The following is a 16,720-nucleotide window of genomic DNA, read 5'->3' as shown; positions in this document are numbered from 1 at the left end:
CAAATAAGGAAATTAGCATAGTAAAACACACAAAATCATTCTGGTTTGTGCAATTTTGTGCAAGATGGAATAAAATTTTAAAAAAAAGGTTAAGGCAAGTAAAGTTTCACCCAATGCCTTTTAAAGAAAGTAATGAGATTACTGTACCCGAGTACCAGTCTTCATTCTTGTTATGGGTGCACGGATTCGAATGGCTTTCAGCTGCACTATTTCAACCTCCACTTTATCCTGAAAATATAAATTACAAACACCATCCTCATCAGAGAGAGATATACCTATCTGAATATACTGTGCAGTGTGAAAAACAAAAAACAACAAGACTGAAACTTTGTACGGTTTTTCAATTGCAGCTGTGCCATTAACCAGGATATATTTTAAAAACACTGAATTGTCATTTCTTTCTTTGTTTTCTGTTTATTACCTGTGAAATCACAACAAGCTTTCCAGTTTCTGCATCAACAGCTTGCACTACTCCAGTTACAGTCACGTTCCCAACAGCAATCCCTCGGACATGCCCAACACCATTTACAGAGGCAATCTTCTGATCACCAATGGAAAAAATGATGTTAGACTGAGGCTGGGGACCTCCTTCAGATGTAATCTGCAGGGAACATTCAAAGATGTAATTTAAAAAATAAATAAAATAGGTTATTAAATGTAAACACAAAAAAAAAATTAAACACACACACCACCATTTTAGCTCTTATTATATATAAACTCAGATTAAAGTCAGCAAAACTGCCAAATGATATAAATAAGAATATATATATCACTATTTCAGGACACTGCATTATTTATTTATTTATAACTACAAATGTGTTACTAAAATAAAATGTTTCGTTTTTAACATTTTAGCTCACTAGGATTTCCAGTTTATTGAGGTTAATACAACTGCTGTTCAACTGTTTGCAGTACAACCATGAAATATATTCAATTCCTTAATACCAAACGAAAGAGAAGTACAAACGGGGGGAAATCATTACATTTCAGAAAGCGGATAGACTGGTCTTGTTGTTCTACATCAGAAGAAAGTGAAAAAATTGATTTGAAAACCTTTGAAGTGAAACTTGGGTCGAGGAAGTGCATTCAGAGTATTTATAAAATTGTTTGATGAGAATTTGTTGTGAAATTCACCCAGGCATTTCCCAACAGATCGTCGTGACAATGCTGCATTGGTAAGAAACCATAAAATAAAAACACCAGCTTACCTGCATCATAGCACCTACAATTAAAGTAACCTTCCTTGGAATTAATCTAAAAGGTGGAAATACCTGGAACACAAAAACAAAACTCCAGAGTTCATCATTCGTTACACATTTAGTGGTCCAATATACTTAACAACAAACCCAATTCTTTGTCTAGAGACACTGATAAGACCCAAGTTTATTAACAGCATTACATTTAAATTCTAAATTTGAAAAGGTGAAATCTATGGCTTTCAGCGTATATTCGTACTAGTTACCACGTTTAGAATGACTTCATCAGTAGCAAAAAACTTACTTCAATTTGCTGTGGTGTGGAACTAATCCTTTTGCCAGCTTTATCCAGCACAATTGCAGACAGACTGGTCTGTCCTATGGCCACACCTTGGACTAGGAAAGCTGCGGTGTCATTTTCCAAACTTTCACCAATGGGTCTACAATGGGGAAATTTTTATTTTTTTTAGATCAGACTAGACATCAATGCCTACTTTACAGATCTAACATGACTATATTGAGACATGATCAGTAATATATCAAATTCATTGACTATTTTGTAGAAAATAAGATGGATAGACATTGGACAGTTATGAAAGTAAAATCAGTCAGAAGAGCATGTTTTATTAAATAAATTTCAGGGTTGGAAAAAAAAAAGTCCCATTGCATAGTGGTTGAATCTGTTCCTGGTTTTACTGGGAGTTGAGTAAGGCACATCTGAGCTTGTTACTGAGCCCCTGGGACTAATCAAGACCACAGTAATACCTGGAGTGGGTGAAAGGAGTCTTACTTCTATCCCTGCAAAAGACATTTCTCTTCCAAGAATCTTAAAAATGCTAATACTCTATGCTTAGATATTATATTGCTATATATATCTTATATATATATATATATATATATATATATATATATATATATATATATATATATATATATATATATATATATATATATATATATATATATATATATATATATATTTATACATTTAAGAACTACCTACACCAAAGAAATGATCTGAGATGCTGCTTTAAGCTTCAAGTCCATGAAAGCGAAATATTTAGCCAGGAAGGGCTTCTTGTTATCATCCAGCACTCTGACATGGGCTTTTACCGATTTCCCAATCTCTACCTGTAATAGGACAATACAATTCAACAATGTTGTATGCTGTATTTAAAAATAATAAAATAAAACAGAATAAATGAACAGTACATCAACTATAACTGGAAACAATGAAAGTTCATTAAAGTAACATTTACAACTTAAGCCTTATAAATGGTTAATGACATTACAGTATGCTGGAAAGGGGTATCCTAATTGTTAATACCTGTATACAGTTCCTGCCACATATGGCACACATTCCATAAATTAATATGGTGCGTGACCACCATGACCACTAATACAGACCTGAGTATATAAAGGATTGCCTGTATACACGCACATCTCAAAATATCCTTTACTGTTTGTGGCAATGTTTAAAAAGAAAGGATACCCTCAGGTTATCCACAAACCATTTCAGTCTTTTTATATTGCTTGCAAGGCTTTTAATCCTTTTATCTGTGCCAGAGCAGTCAGATGAACCAGAATTATTCAGGTCAGCGCTATCTATTCACATGCCTTTTAAAGATTCACTGGCAGTTCTCACCCCCTCCCTGCACTCCCCCAAAGAGAAGGAACATGCTGCAAGCACCTTCATAACACAGAAAGAGGTTTGAGGCCATTACACTGATGCAAAGCTTTAGGTCCAGTAACTCACACAGTAACTGTTTCTGGCTCAGCACAAGTCTTTCCTCCCCAAACATTTTTTTGTTTTTAAAAATCTTTCAAAGTAGAAATTCCGAGTAACAACATCCAGTGACTACTGATTAGGGGGGGAGATGAGGGGGGGGGGGGGGGGGGGGGGGATATAAATAAATAAATAAATAAATAAATAAATAAAAACTTGCCTTGTCAACCACTCTTACGTAAATTTCAAGAATATCAGAAATGTGTACTGCAGCTTTGGCAGGAGCTGGAAATGTCAGGCACAAATCATGTACCATCACTGTTAAAAACCCTGGCCGTACTGGAAGCACCTTCAAACAAAGACAAAAATGAGTCCGAAAATATTTAGACACATCTCGCTTCAAACTGTAAGGAATAACTAAAAGGTAATATGTTTTTTCTAAATCTTACACAGTAGCATTTGGTGTGCCTGTCTCAAATTGGCTGGTTAATATTATATATATATATTTCAAAGTAGTTTTACAGTAAACATGAGAAACAGCATCATATTTCCTGGTAGTTGGATCCGGGTATGAATCCCATAATTGAGTGAATGGTGAGACACAGCAATTGCAACTGGAGGAGTGTATTCCAATCTAATTACACAAAACATGTTAATTCATCCCAACAAATGTTAACTCTCTCAAAGATACATAACAGCATGCAATATATGAGAGATCTTGCAACACACAGTTCCTTTGGCGTAAATGTTTACCTTAGAAAGAGAAAAGAAAATCATATTTAACTTACCTCTGCAATCCCCTTTGCTTCTTGATAAGCTACATTCGCTATACCACCAGTGCTGGTGTTGACAAAGAAATACCCAGATCCCTCTCTTAGAGCAAGTTCTGTCTGTAAAATAAATATATTCCTGTGCTTGGTATGTGAACTAAAGAATAATTCCCAAAATAAAAGCAATTTTTTTTTTTTTTTTTTTTTAAAAAACAACACTGAGTCCCTTACCCTAACCCCAGGATGGTTATATATTGTGATGACTTCAGGGCTCACTTTCACATCTTCAACCAGCAACAGTTCAACAGTAGCAGACACAGGTGTTGGACGGTCATGCTAAAATGCACATTAAAAGCAGGTAGATTTATTCTTGTTCTGATTAAAATCAACTTTTTTCTAAACTACCATGGGTGTTCAGTATATTATATATATAAGCTAAGGATGCCATGAAGGAACAAATATTGAAGCAAGGCCCATGTAGATATTTTCTCAATCACATTTCAAATTGGTAAAGTAGACAGATGCAAAAAGGTTCCCTACCACATTATGCACTTTGGCTGCATTAAGGTGTGACGCTTGATACCCTGCAGCAGTCACAGTGACAGCACTCATCCCTGACTCACGATGAACCAGCACGGTTTGCTGACCTAGAACACAGCCAGAAAAAACTTTACATCTCTTGTCCCAGTGACTCTTAAAATTTACAAGCTGTGTTCTTAACCAGAGGATTTCATACCATGAAGCTTCTTCTGTCCGTTTTCATCCTCCTTTAGGGACAGGACCATTGGCATAGTGGGTTCTATACTGGCCAAAGAGACCTTCGTCGACTCCCAGAAAATACTGAGCGAACTGAAGTTGTCAAACTTGCGGCCTTGTTGATCATAAGCAGCCAAGTCCAATATAGGATTGCGATAGTTTGAAACTGGTACCTGCAAATAAGAAGACAGATTGTTTAAAATACTGCTGAGTTACAACTTTAGAGACATTTTTAAAGAAACTGGCATTCAAATAAGGTAAGGTCTTTTTTGGGGTAAACTAAACCATAGATACAATACAATACAACATCATCATAGGGAATTAATGTAAGCAGTTCAGGGTAAATCAAATCACTCCATTTGAATCACCCTCACCACTTGTTTGTTTTGCTGCAGCAAAGGGCAGGAGATATCAAGCTGCGGATTGGTGTAGACAGGAACCAGGGTGAGCCGGGAAGCAGGTGCACACTCAAACTGGACAACTGCTGGCTCTACGGCAGGAAAGGGGTTCGTTAAACTGGGCTGGTTTCCAACGGTTATAGCCAAAATCTGTGAAAAAGAGAAAAAAGCAGCACAGTTTTTTTTTTTTTTTTTTAAAGTGTAAAACCTGTAAAAAAACAAACAAGTAATGGAATAGTGCCTTCCTACATTTGAGTGAAAACCAGAATGCATTGAAAAACAATCATAAATCACCCTGCAGCAGTAAACACTGATTCAGACAGAGGTTTGATTTTAGGACCACACAGATACTCGGCACATGAACTTGCTTGTCTAAGTCAGCAACATTGCTTTTACATGCAAGAGGCAACTACATAGTGTGTAAGTACATACAGCAATGATGGGTAATCTTTACTACAAGAGAAAGCTGCATCGGCATTCACTGCATAGCCATTTTTTCTACCCTCACCTGTTCTCCCAGAGATATGCAGGTTGCTCGAACCCAGTGCTGAAAGTAGTTTCTTGATGCAGGACCAAAAAGAGTCAGATGGACACTATCAGCATCTTCTGCTGTGAGGTTCCTGAAGAATTTGGATGGCTCCAGGACCCACGGTTTTGGTCCTCCTTCGAATAGCATATCTTTAGAGGAGCCAAGTGTCACCAGAGCAACAGCGACAGGATCAATGGCCTGAAATGTAAGAAATCAAGCATTACAGTATTGCACAGGAGACCTACTGGCTTGCCAAGGAAAGCCACAGAAATATGTTTCAAAAGGTAGGCATTACTGACTGAAACAGTCATATTGGCAGGACAGACTTAAATGACAACACAATTCTTGTGAAACTTACTTTAAGAGGTTGATAGGTGGCAATGGTGATTTTGGCACTCAGGCGAACGTGGCCGTGTGTGTAACTAACATGGAGCGTTGTGTAGCCCGGCGCTTCGGCATGTACTCTTACTCCACTGCAATAGTCTTGGCCTGGCTGGAGTCTCCCTGTCGTGGAAACACATGTTGTAATTGCAAATAAGAACCAAAAATATGAACGGTTGAATACCCCACCAGCGCTATGGATCTGCACCGGGTGGGCAAAGTTGGGACTTCCAGTCCTGTTCTTTTTTCCCCCCACAGTGGAATGAACCCTCCAGGACTACACTGCAGTCTAGAAATGTGATATCAGTTACTAAAAAGAAAGCCTTTTTTGTCAGAAGGATTTGATATTCAATATGGTTCCTGAAGCACCATTTCCTGTGCCCATGTCTTCTGTAACGCAAATTAAAATGATAATAATCCAAATACAAACTCAATTACCACAATGCTGTAGTCTTAAAAATACCAAGGAGCTACACGATAAGTAATGTTAAATACTACTCATCCAGTTCATTCTATTCAATTACCTTCCAATGGGCTGAAGACACCCTGGTTCTCCAACTCCACAACCAAGTCAAAATGGGAGCAGTCACTCAGAGTTACCCTTTCATTGGTCTCCACATTTAGCAGGCCGAAAATCCTGAGAGGAAGGTCAAGCATTTGTCCAACCCGAGCCTCAACTTGACAGGGAACAAACTCCATCCCAATGGGCTCGATCACATAAACCTGAGAAACATGCACACAAACGTTAAACAAATGCTGGAGCTCTTCAGAAAAGCACAAACTGAACAGCATCAGTGAAATCGTATCATGTATGTACCAGTAGTTTTCAGACTTCTTATTACCAGTACAGAGGGTGAAAAGGCATTATATGCCAAAGCTTCAAGTGCCATAAAACCTAACTGTTATATTGACAACGAAATAAAGCAGGGTTACTTTACGCATTCAGTATTTCAGTTTATCAAACTTTGATGCATATCAGACCATCATGAAGTTATTTAATAACCTGAATTTCTTCATTAAATTTGATCTTGTCAGAAACATTACAACAGGCAAATTTAACTCCGGAAAGCTGGAAATGGAAATGATTGAATATTGGAGTATAGGATTTTGCAACCTAAGACTCATTTCAATAAAGAAACCATCAAAACTAACATCTACTTTTTAACGACAACATATTTTACAAAGCAACAGTTTACGTTTAGTGGTGTACACAGCAAACGCTTTTTTCAAAGAAACAGCTATGAACATGTACATATTAATAGTATATTTTATTACTACGAACAGTATTATGCTAAATCAAAACCACACATTTGAAATGGTCTTACTGGGGATGACGTTACAACATGTGTTCTGCTTCAATAAAATAGAACAAATAGAACTAAGAAGGTCTCTGCAAAAGCACAATTATAATATTTGTATTACATATCTGTATATACAAAAAAAATTGTATTTAAAGCTATTTTTTAAAACAAAATGTACAGTATGAAGCTGTTTTGTATTGAACAGGTTCAGTAAACTACTGCCTCCAGTACAACAGATGGATTACAGCCTTTCCAGATCCCAAACTAAGATTGAAAACTTTTGCTAAGTATTTAAAATGTCTTCAACCATCTGCAAATCAGCTGTAGGGCATAAATTCTGTCCACATGGTGCAATGTCAGAGTTATCGCCCGTGTGAAAAAAAAAACATGGTTTCATGTTATGTATTTGCTGTATTTATACAAACAAACAGAATGAATGTACTGTATTTAAAAAAAAAAAAGTTAGTTTTCCTTCAGCAAAAACCCATTACATTTGAAAAAAAATTTAAAAATATAATGTATAAATCACACACACACATTTGTACAATAATTAGTAATTAAAATGATTGCTCAGGCTAGTTTTCCAGGATTTATATATTTAAGTCACTGTTGACAACCTAGATCTTCGGTTCCAAGGATAGCCAATAATTATTATATATTATATATATATATATATATATATATATATATATATATATAATATATATATATATATTATATATATATATATATATATATATATAATGTGTGCGTGAATAAAATTAGGGATTTGTTTTTTCATTCTCGCATAGCAAGCTAATCCCTCATTGCAATGCACTTGTATTCATTAAATGGCAGAAGGAAAACAAATGTGTATATCTTGCTTATTACAGAGATTTTTTTTTTTTCATATGTGCAAATAAGAGAGTCTCATACAAACACCTTAACTGTTTCAACTCTGCAGCCTTGTATTCAGGACATCTACATACTGTTCCAGTACTATCGGCAAGGCAACTCCACTCAAAAGAGCAGTAAACTAATCTCATATAAACTATATATCTGTACATATTTGTATTTATTTTTTGCAAGACACTGATAGTACTGTATTACGTTATCCTGTGGTAGACTTCCTGTAAAGTTACTTAGTGCCGTAAGACAATGTTCTCAACCTGAAGAAAGACGAGAAAGACACCCCATTGGATGGACTCACCTTCATCTCTCCATAATGCAGTGGGTTCTGAACATCGTGCGCCTGTACAACACTGACACCTATATCACTGCCAGTTGTCATGGCTCCTGTCACTGTCACTGTTGCAACTGCATGGTTGGAGGAAGACCAAGTAAAATTTCCACTTCCACCTTCTGCCTGTAAAATATGGTACAGAAGGCATTAATTACTAACAAACCATGGATATTTTACAGCATATGAGTTAGACTGATGTGTGAATGTTTCTTACAATTATTATTTTTTTTTGTTTGAAAGAAAATAAGCACATCTAATCCCAGGATTTTAGTTCAAAGCAAAATCACATTTTAATCTTTCAGACACACACTACTACAACCTCTACAAGAGAACTAATTTTAAATCAACAGCCAAGCAAAAACCTTCATGCAAAATGTAATCTACACTTGGTTGGTAAATATGGAAGACACAGAATTGCTTAATGCACTCTGCATTCCTGTCAATTGACTCTTCCTTGAATATTCATGTTTTAATTTATTTTATTTTTTTTTATTTTGGGCTATGCAGCATCACAGTCCACCCTTGAAAAGAGTTCAAAACACTTAAACATGCCATTTACAGCTACTCACAATACAATGTACCTACTTGATTAAAGCATACTGCTTGATTGCAAGTTTATCCTTACTTGTATCACTACCACCACCTGGGTGGCCTCATTTTAACCACTTACTTTTATTAAGTACTCATAAGCGCCGGTGTTCGGTTGCCATGGGAACGTCAAAATCCTTGGTGCGAGAACTATGGGATTAAAAATGTCAACATCTTGTTGGTTACGAACTGGGGCTGGTAGAACATGGACTCCTCCATCCTGAAAATTGAATGAATCAATATTTTAACAGAAAAAAAGGTACAATATTGTTTAAACATGAAAACTGGTTATTTGGTACTCAACATCTGTTGAGGGAAGAGAAATGATTAGTTTATTTAATTCCGCAGAATATGAAAGCAATGACAAATAAAATACTCCAAGGTGATTAATGTGCTGAAATATGATCACAGAACTCAATTTTTGTAAACAGATGGTAGCCTTTTAGGAAAGACATACACATCAAACTATATGTCCCTATTCCTTTATGAAATTTCAGAAAATGTATTGAATTTAACTGGGAAAAAAAGGTAACAAAAGAAAACTGAGTTTTACTATGTATAAAACAAGCACACTTTCCACATATTATTGTATATACAAACTTACAAGAGCATTACTGGCATCTTAATTGATTTTTAGTCATCTGCAAAATAAGGATTTATCCCTTACAAGAGTAATAATGTTTTAGTGTCTTTTTGAACATCTTCCACTCATAATTAACCCATAAAGGACCCACCTGGTCGACCACAGAAGTGAGGGCGCCATCTATTAACACCTGTCCCTTTTTCAAGGTCTTCACACGGTGGTACGATCCATTCACAGAGGACTCCAGAACCTTAAAATACTCTTTCGGAATGTCAGCATCAATCCTGATATTCTGCAACCAACATAATGAAATCACAAATTTGTACTGTCAACCCTATTAAACAGATGATTAATAACTTGGACCCAAGACTTTTTTGTATTTAGCTATACCGGTATATATACACAAATAGATTAATTTGTAAGGCACATATAGGACAATACATACAACCACTAGAATACTTTGAGTTACTGTAAATTGTGTTCTTTAACATTGTCTTCAAATTAATGGTATTTCCTTTAGGATGACATCACATTGTGTTGAAGTTTAGTTTCATAATGTGTTTATTCACAACCATGAAAAGACAGATAAAGACTCGAGTTAATAAGGCATAAAACCTCCAAAATAAAAAAAATAAAAAACGGCAACATTATGTGAAACCATTACTTACATCAGACAAGTAAACCTTATGACTGGATTTATCAAACACATCAATCTGAATTTCATACTCTCTCCCTGTTTCCAGGACCCATCTGTCGCCTGGCTGAATTCGAAACCCTGTTAGGAAATACAAGTTTCATATATAAAAACAGCACATTTGTTAAAGTAACATACATCTGCCTCTTAAAACACAACACATCCATTTGAAGACAAAAAAATAAATATCATCATCCCAGCAACTGTATCTGCTTTCACTATTCTAAAAGATCTGTACTGTCAGACAGACTTTCTGAAAAACCTGAAGACTGCAGTCTGTATCAGTTACAGAAATTGACGTGAAAACATTGCTGTGTACTCATAGCAATCTAAATGAATAGGGTTTAGCTGTCATTAGTGCTGAAATAGTCTGACGTGAACCAACACAGCACTCGCACTGGGATCACATCAAAGCACTTGAGTGGCAGACCAGAACTAAACTGATGACGTTTCTCTGTCAGTTCAGTGTAAGTGGAGGAATTTCAATATTGTTTGAGTTAGTGTAATCTAAGAATTTCTTAGACAAATAAAAAAAAAAATTTAAAAACTGTATGTGGCACAGAACTAAACACAAGCCCTATGCAAAACAATTAAATAAAACTGAGGGAACCTCCATAGCTTTGTAAATGACTAAATAAATTATACAATATACAATCAATTTTCTTCCTATTTTGTACACCTGTTTACAGACCACCCCCTTTACTCAGTCCAACTGTTTTGAGGTTGAGCACCCAAACCTCAAAAAAGGGTTATTTCAATATGCTTACATTAAGTAATACAAGAGTACAAAGCATCACTTACCTAAATATCCTGGTTCCACAACATAGAGTGTGCTGTTTGGCAACCTGGAAGCTCCCTGCATACGAATACCTGGTAATTCTATGAAGGACCAATTCAAATAACGAATAAGCAAAAAACCAGCAGATAACATGCATCTATAAAATAATAAAAGTCCTGTGTTGGGTCAGTGCATTGAGCCAAAGTGAATCTGCTCTATTATACAACAAAGATTTAAAGTGTCAAACTCCTGCAGTAATCTCAAAGTCAAGCCCTTTTTGCAGAAATCAAATCAAGAAATGCAATTTTGTGCAGATGTGTAAGAAGCAAATTAAAATAGCAGAACCTTCCTTTATTTTTTTCTTAGTCTAAAAGGATACTTTTGTAGTCAAGGACAATGTTTGCCTGTCCTTGTTGAAGGGCAGTGACAGTGGATGTTGCTCTGTCCAGTTTTGCCAATTGGCGGTGGGGGTCTCCATCTGGGCCAAAAACACTGTTCTGAAGCTGCAGCTCATACTGATCACAAGGCATTGCTAGCTCTGGAATAGAAAGCAAGCATGCAATTACATTTAACATGACTAATATTTGAAGGAGAATGGACAAATGGATCAACATAGGCAAACTACTTCATCACACAACACAAACTGCTTTAAGTCTCACTTAAAAACTGTAGACCTCTCAAGAGTAGACAAAACAACTCCACTCAACACAGCAGATCAGTTAACTAAAGTAGTTTAGATTCTGTCTAGATTGCTCCTCGTAAGTGACTCTTTACATATAGATTTAAAAGGGTCCACAGTGAACCATTCTGTTCAATGCGGTGGTAAAACTTTACAACAAAGCCAAGACTCACGACTTCTGTCACAACCCTATAGGATTCTGAAGCTATTCATCTGGGTCAACGGTTTGCACACCCTATACAGTTGCTTTAAAAAGTTCCATGGAATATAGCAATGAAGAATGTAAGGTTTTAGCCTAGGAGATGATGTCTACAACATGAAATTTAAAGTGAAATGAAGCCGACCTGTAATCTTTCCTTGCCTCATCTTCTGAACCTTGTACTGAATGGAAGTTCCCACCAGCAGGTAAATATCACACGCAGGGTGAAGCAGTATGTTTTCTAAGATTAGGAGCCTCACTTCTGCTGCTGGCACATTCTGCACAAATGAAAGAAGCAAACATACATTCAAGGCAATGTAACATAATGAAAATGAAATCTGGGGGATTACAGTGCTCCATTTTCATCAAGAAAAAAAAAGCTTTTAAAAACAGCTACCATAAATAGCTTTGCAATTTAAAAATACACCTCATGGCTATGTGGAATGGGTGAATAAACTCTACTGAAGAGCAAAATGAAATGGGTGATGGTTACTGCTCTAGCTCAACCTTAAATAAGGTGTCTGTCTGCCTCTGTTGATGGACACCAAGTTTCAAATGAGGAGAAGGCTGTCGCAGGATATTTTGGGGACTATATTACAAGTAATAATTGCCTGATTTGGGTTGAAAAGGTTGAAAACATCCACGTTAAGAAACACAGACAGTGCCACTCTTGCTGTTCTCCTGTACACAAGCTCAGTGACAGTCTGGTTAGCAAGAATCCTGTTGATTGCCTTTGTAAGACATGAATTTAAAGCTTAATGTCACAATTCACCAAGAATGAAATGACAAGACATCCTCATCATAAAGAAAGTTTCACACAGTTCCTCCTACTTGCACAGTCACAAGGCGAGGTAACTCGGCTATTATCCACTTGATGCAACTGGTGCTATTTTTAGCATCAAAGCTTCTGGAGATGCTGCTGCCAGGAGATGGGATTTCTGAACAATTTGACTAAGACAATTCTCTATTTACCCACTCTGACTATAGGTCTAGTTTAACGAAAGCTGGATTGCACATGCTCACTGACTAAGCCCCAGTTGATAGATTAAGTCATGGTGCTTCATGGGGCCTGACTTAAGTCTAAGGCCTTTCAGAAGTGAAATATAAACTGTGTGACATAACATAAACCTTGTGCTTTTATTCTTTAAAAGCTAGGACAGCTTGAAGAATGTGATACAGTCATGTTCTCTATTCTATGAACTGCTTTTCAGATTTGAAGGAAAAATAAATATTAAATTAGTACTGCAAGGACTTAGTAGGGTAGCTACAGGTGCAAAAACAACATTGTTACATATCGTACCTTGTATAATGACTCCTGTATTTTAGCTTTCAGTTTGGAATTTCCAGTTTTAATTCCGGATACCAACATTGTATCTCCTTGTTTGCCAACTTTCTCCATTTCTGAAATATAGGCTGGAGGAGTGTATGTAGATTCTGAAAACTTGAGTATTCTAAAGGAAGAAAAAATAAATAATAATATAATAATTAATAATAATAAATAAATGTCATAAAAAATTATTATATTTATGGGGGGGATGATCAAGCAATCAAAATGTAAAAGCCAAACTGGAGAACAAATTTTGTTGGGCTAGTCTTCTGTTTACGGTAGGGAGGAAGCAATGAGTTGCTTTTTAGCATGGGGTTATGGGCATGGATTGTTGTTGCAAGCAGAGGATATGGCTACACTTACCGCAGCGCATTGTAGGAGTCTGAGAAGCTAGTAGTCTCTGCATCTTTTACAATGGTCCAGTCAAACACTAACCCTGCCAATGTACTAAAAGTATTTCCTGGAAAGCAAAACAATAAATAAAAAGCAAAATTAACCTTAAGACAGTGTTTTACCATTAGTATTCTTCCCAGTTAACCCTGACCACACCCCATCCCATTACATGTTTGGCACCTCCACTAGGCAGCGGTCCTACTTTTAAGAGAAAACTCTTCCACGCTTCAAAATGCTTTTGAAGTTAAGAGCACAACGATTTTCAAAGAGATATTTTTCAGGTAAAAAAAAAAAAAACTTTTCCAACTCTAGTTTGAGTTGCCTGGAGAAATAAACTCTCTCACTAGTACATGAGAGTGTGTAACACAGTAGAGGCAGGGTGTAAACCAGCAACCCTGCATGCCACTGGTGAGCATCTTAATCACAATGCAAGAGAGCCAGGCTCATCTGCATTTGAGGTTTTAGAGCTTTTAACATCATCTCACCGACAGGGGACAGAATCCGTAACAGTGTAGCACTGCCCGTTAGACTAGCGTTAGTCACTATTTCCCTGCCAAAACGTAGAACTGTTTTAAATCGTAGCACAGGGCTCCTTGCTAATGTAACTTGGCATCCCTGCATAAATTTAAACATATTTTACAAACCCACTGGTTTGATGGGATGTCAAAGTAAACTCTCTGCAAGCGAGACCGCAAAACTAAACAACAAGGACATAATCCAATTACAAACACTCAGGAAAAATCTTTATGAATTATAAAAAAAACAAAGAATCACAAAATACCCAGGATGCTCAGTTACCAATTCATTTAGATTTACCATACGAGAGTTGGTCTGCTTTAACATGTCCAATGTCATTTTCTATTTGAAAGCAGTTAAAAGTATGCTTCATATAAAACGCTTCTGGTACTTTCGATTATAAAAACGCCACTTGCCTTCAGAATCTAACGCATGAATGGCCAGTTCCAGCGGCGAATCCTCCAGGTAAAGCTCACGGGTAGTGGAAACAATCTGAATCACACTAATAATGTCCACGATCGCATCACAGCGCAGTACTTGGCCAGTCACTTTAAAAAGAAATAACGTATTCAATTACACCAGACAATGTATTGGCAACCCTGCCCTCCTAACTACGTTAGTGTGGCAAAGAAGATAAATACTTACATACGTCTTCAGCCAATATAATACTGGTGAGTCGAGTTGGCTGGGTGGAGCGTGCTTGCAGAACAGCTCTTTGTGAACAGTGACGAGCATCCAGGTCAATGGCTTCTATGCTGGCAACCTCTGGTCTAGTAGAGGACCTGAGAAAAATAAAGTGGAGCACTGAAACATCTTCACAGGGTGACCAGTAGTAAAATACATGAACAATCAAATACGCAGTTACCTTAATGTGTGCTTCATATACAGAAAAATGGAAGACAATTCTATGAAATCTAATGGCTTGTAGGAGAGACATAATTTTACATCACATTGGCTTACAATATTGCATGTGTTCAATGAAAGTACACTTAACCTCTGCAGAATTTAAACTTGTTCCATTTAAAATATTCACTGGTTAACTTGCACTAGGGTGGCAATTTAATTACTTGTGGCAAGCAGACCAAGTAGCAAAGAATTACACAAGAATGTGATTACAAAAGCAGTTTGCTAAATCAAATTAGGAAAGGCTTTTCTTCTAAATATCATGCCTGTAAGTACCAAATGGTTCTTTTTACACCAAATGACGTGTATGGGCCATTCACTGCCATTGGGGTTTAAAACAAAACAAAAAAAAATGTAAAAGAAAAATAGTCTGGCAAATCAAATGCTCTTTAAGTCAAGTTAGCTGAGATAATTTAAAACACAGATTTAGAAACATTTGTTTAAATTTGAAAGAGGCTATTTAGTTATCTACCAAGGATATAAGGCACATTAACAGTAAAAAAATAAAAAATGTATGCATTTGATTCTTTTTGTTCACGGCTTATTTTAAAATCTTAAAAAAAAAAAAAAAAAACAACTGTGCATGTTACTTTGGACAGATGTTTGGTCACTTCTGTCACACCTATAGAAGTGAATGATACATGCTCGCTAGATGCAATACTCTACATCTGTGCAGAAACGTTTTAGTAGAGTTCAGAGCAGGACAAAACTGAATTCATCACTGGTAGGTTTGCATGATGCCACTCGAGCCTGACACATTGACTGTTATAAAAGTGAACTTCACTGTGAATGCCTGGCGCTTTTGCAAGAACCACTTCCTCCTAAATTTTTCTTAAGAACCACTTCCTGCACACAATGCTCTGTATACCAACCTGTCCTCTAAATAAATCTAAAAACATGAACACATGTTAGGTCTGTGCACCCACACAACAGCACAATCTTGTGGTACTTGACCAAGTTTAAGGGAACAACCCAAGATTTGTGACAATCAGGGTCTGTGAAACCAGCCATGTGTGTCAATAACAGAATTATTTCTTTACAGTAACTTTGTACACAAGTCTTTTCATCTCTTATATTGTGACAAAGAGGACAATTTCAGATGATCCATCTGATCTGTCAATTGTACTTAACACATGGTGGCCTTTGTCTACAGGGCTCAGTGATGTACACTATGGCACCCACTCAAGGCAGTTGTAGGGTAAGCTGTGTTGGCCTCTTCAGGTGAACTGCCTCAGTTCCTTTGTGACACCATCCATTTATGTTTCAAGAAATCAGCAGGTCTGGAACTACCAGGAAGCACTTTCCTGTGCAATAAGATGACTACCACAGAACCTTTGGACACAACACTTTCTGCATTTGTTTTAGCACAATCTGGAGAATCCAGTCCATTCTAGAAGGGTTCTGGTCCATTCTAGAATGTGTCAACACATTAAGGAATTCTCATTTGATTTATGAGGATTACAAACTATAATTTACAGGATGTGTAGATTAATTACAAAATGAACTTTATAAATATACTTTGTCAACTTGTCCTAGGAAGGCTGAATAAAATTGTCAGGCAAGTTCTTAATCAATTTTTTAAATAGTATTCAATAAGTTTACAAATGTAATGCAAACATTCTGCTTATAAAATCTCTCAAATGTTTCAGCCTACTCATTCTAGAATCCAGCCTAGTTTTCATATAATGGCCTTCTTGTCGCGTTACATTTTTATCACTGTTCTAAGTTGGTGCATTTGTCTTCATGGTTTTAAAAAAAACAACATACTGTAACTATGCATA

The 16,720-nt window shown here is 36.5% G+C and overlaps 1 protein-coding gene across 1 annotated transcript in view; it reads right to left on the bottom strand.

Moving 5' to 3' along the window:
- Positions 1 to 16,720, bottom strand: part of LOC121298222 (nuclear pore membrane glycoprotein 210-like) — a 29,370-nt gene that overhangs the window by 11,429 nt on the left and 1,221 nt on the right. The window contains exons 2-26 of the mRNA XM_041225204.1: positions 14,682 to 14,818; positions 14,453 to 14,584; positions 13,491 to 13,587; positions 13,101 to 13,251; positions 11,946 to 12,078; positions 11,302 to 11,460; positions 10,946 to 11,014; positions 10,119 to 10,225; positions 9,602 to 9,742; positions 8,950 to 9,087; positions 8,247 to 8,402; positions 6,281 to 6,479; positions 5,734 to 5,879; positions 5,355 to 5,573; positions 4,823 to 4,996; positions 4,429 to 4,621; positions 4,233 to 4,339; positions 3,924 to 4,028; positions 3,711 to 3,812; positions 3,143 to 3,271; positions 2,200 to 2,327; positions 1,501 to 1,636; positions 1,209 to 1,271; positions 422 to 601; positions 148 to 228 (exon numbers count right to left, since the gene is read on the bottom strand). Coding sequence (XP_041081138.1) covers positions 148 to 228; positions 422 to 601; positions 1,209 to 1,271; positions 1,501 to 1,636; positions 2,200 to 2,327; positions 3,143 to 3,271; positions 3,711 to 3,812; positions 3,924 to 4,028; positions 4,233 to 4,339; positions 4,429 to 4,621; positions 4,823 to 4,996; positions 5,355 to 5,573; positions 5,734 to 5,879; positions 6,281 to 6,479; positions 8,247 to 8,402; positions 8,950 to 9,087; positions 9,602 to 9,742; positions 10,119 to 10,225; positions 10,946 to 11,014; positions 11,302 to 11,460; positions 11,946 to 12,078; positions 13,101 to 13,251; positions 13,491 to 13,587; positions 14,453 to 14,584; positions 14,682 to 14,818 — 3,382 coding nt within the window. The remainder of the gene's footprint in view (positions 1 to 147; positions 229 to 421; positions 602 to 1,208; positions 1,272 to 1,500; positions 1,637 to 2,199; positions 2,328 to 3,142; positions 3,272 to 3,710; positions 3,813 to 3,923; positions 4,029 to 4,232; positions 4,340 to 4,428; positions 4,622 to 4,822; positions 4,997 to 5,354; positions 5,574 to 5,733; positions 5,880 to 6,280; positions 6,480 to 8,246; positions 8,403 to 8,949; positions 9,088 to 9,601; positions 9,743 to 10,118; positions 10,226 to 10,945; positions 11,015 to 11,301; positions 11,461 to 11,945; positions 12,079 to 13,100; positions 13,252 to 13,490; positions 13,588 to 14,452; positions 14,585 to 14,681; positions 14,819 to 16,720) is intronic.

This window comes from Polyodon spathula, chromosome 23 (assembly GCF_017654505.1).
Source record: "Polyodon spathula isolate WHYD16114869_AA chromosome 23, ASM1765450v1, whole genome shotgun sequence".
NCBI lineage: Eukaryota > Metazoa > Chordata > Actinopteri > Acipenseriformes > Polyodontidae > Polyodon > Polyodon spathula.
Note: the sequence above shows the minus strand (reverse complement) of the source record. Positions and strands in the feature narration are given on the sequence as shown.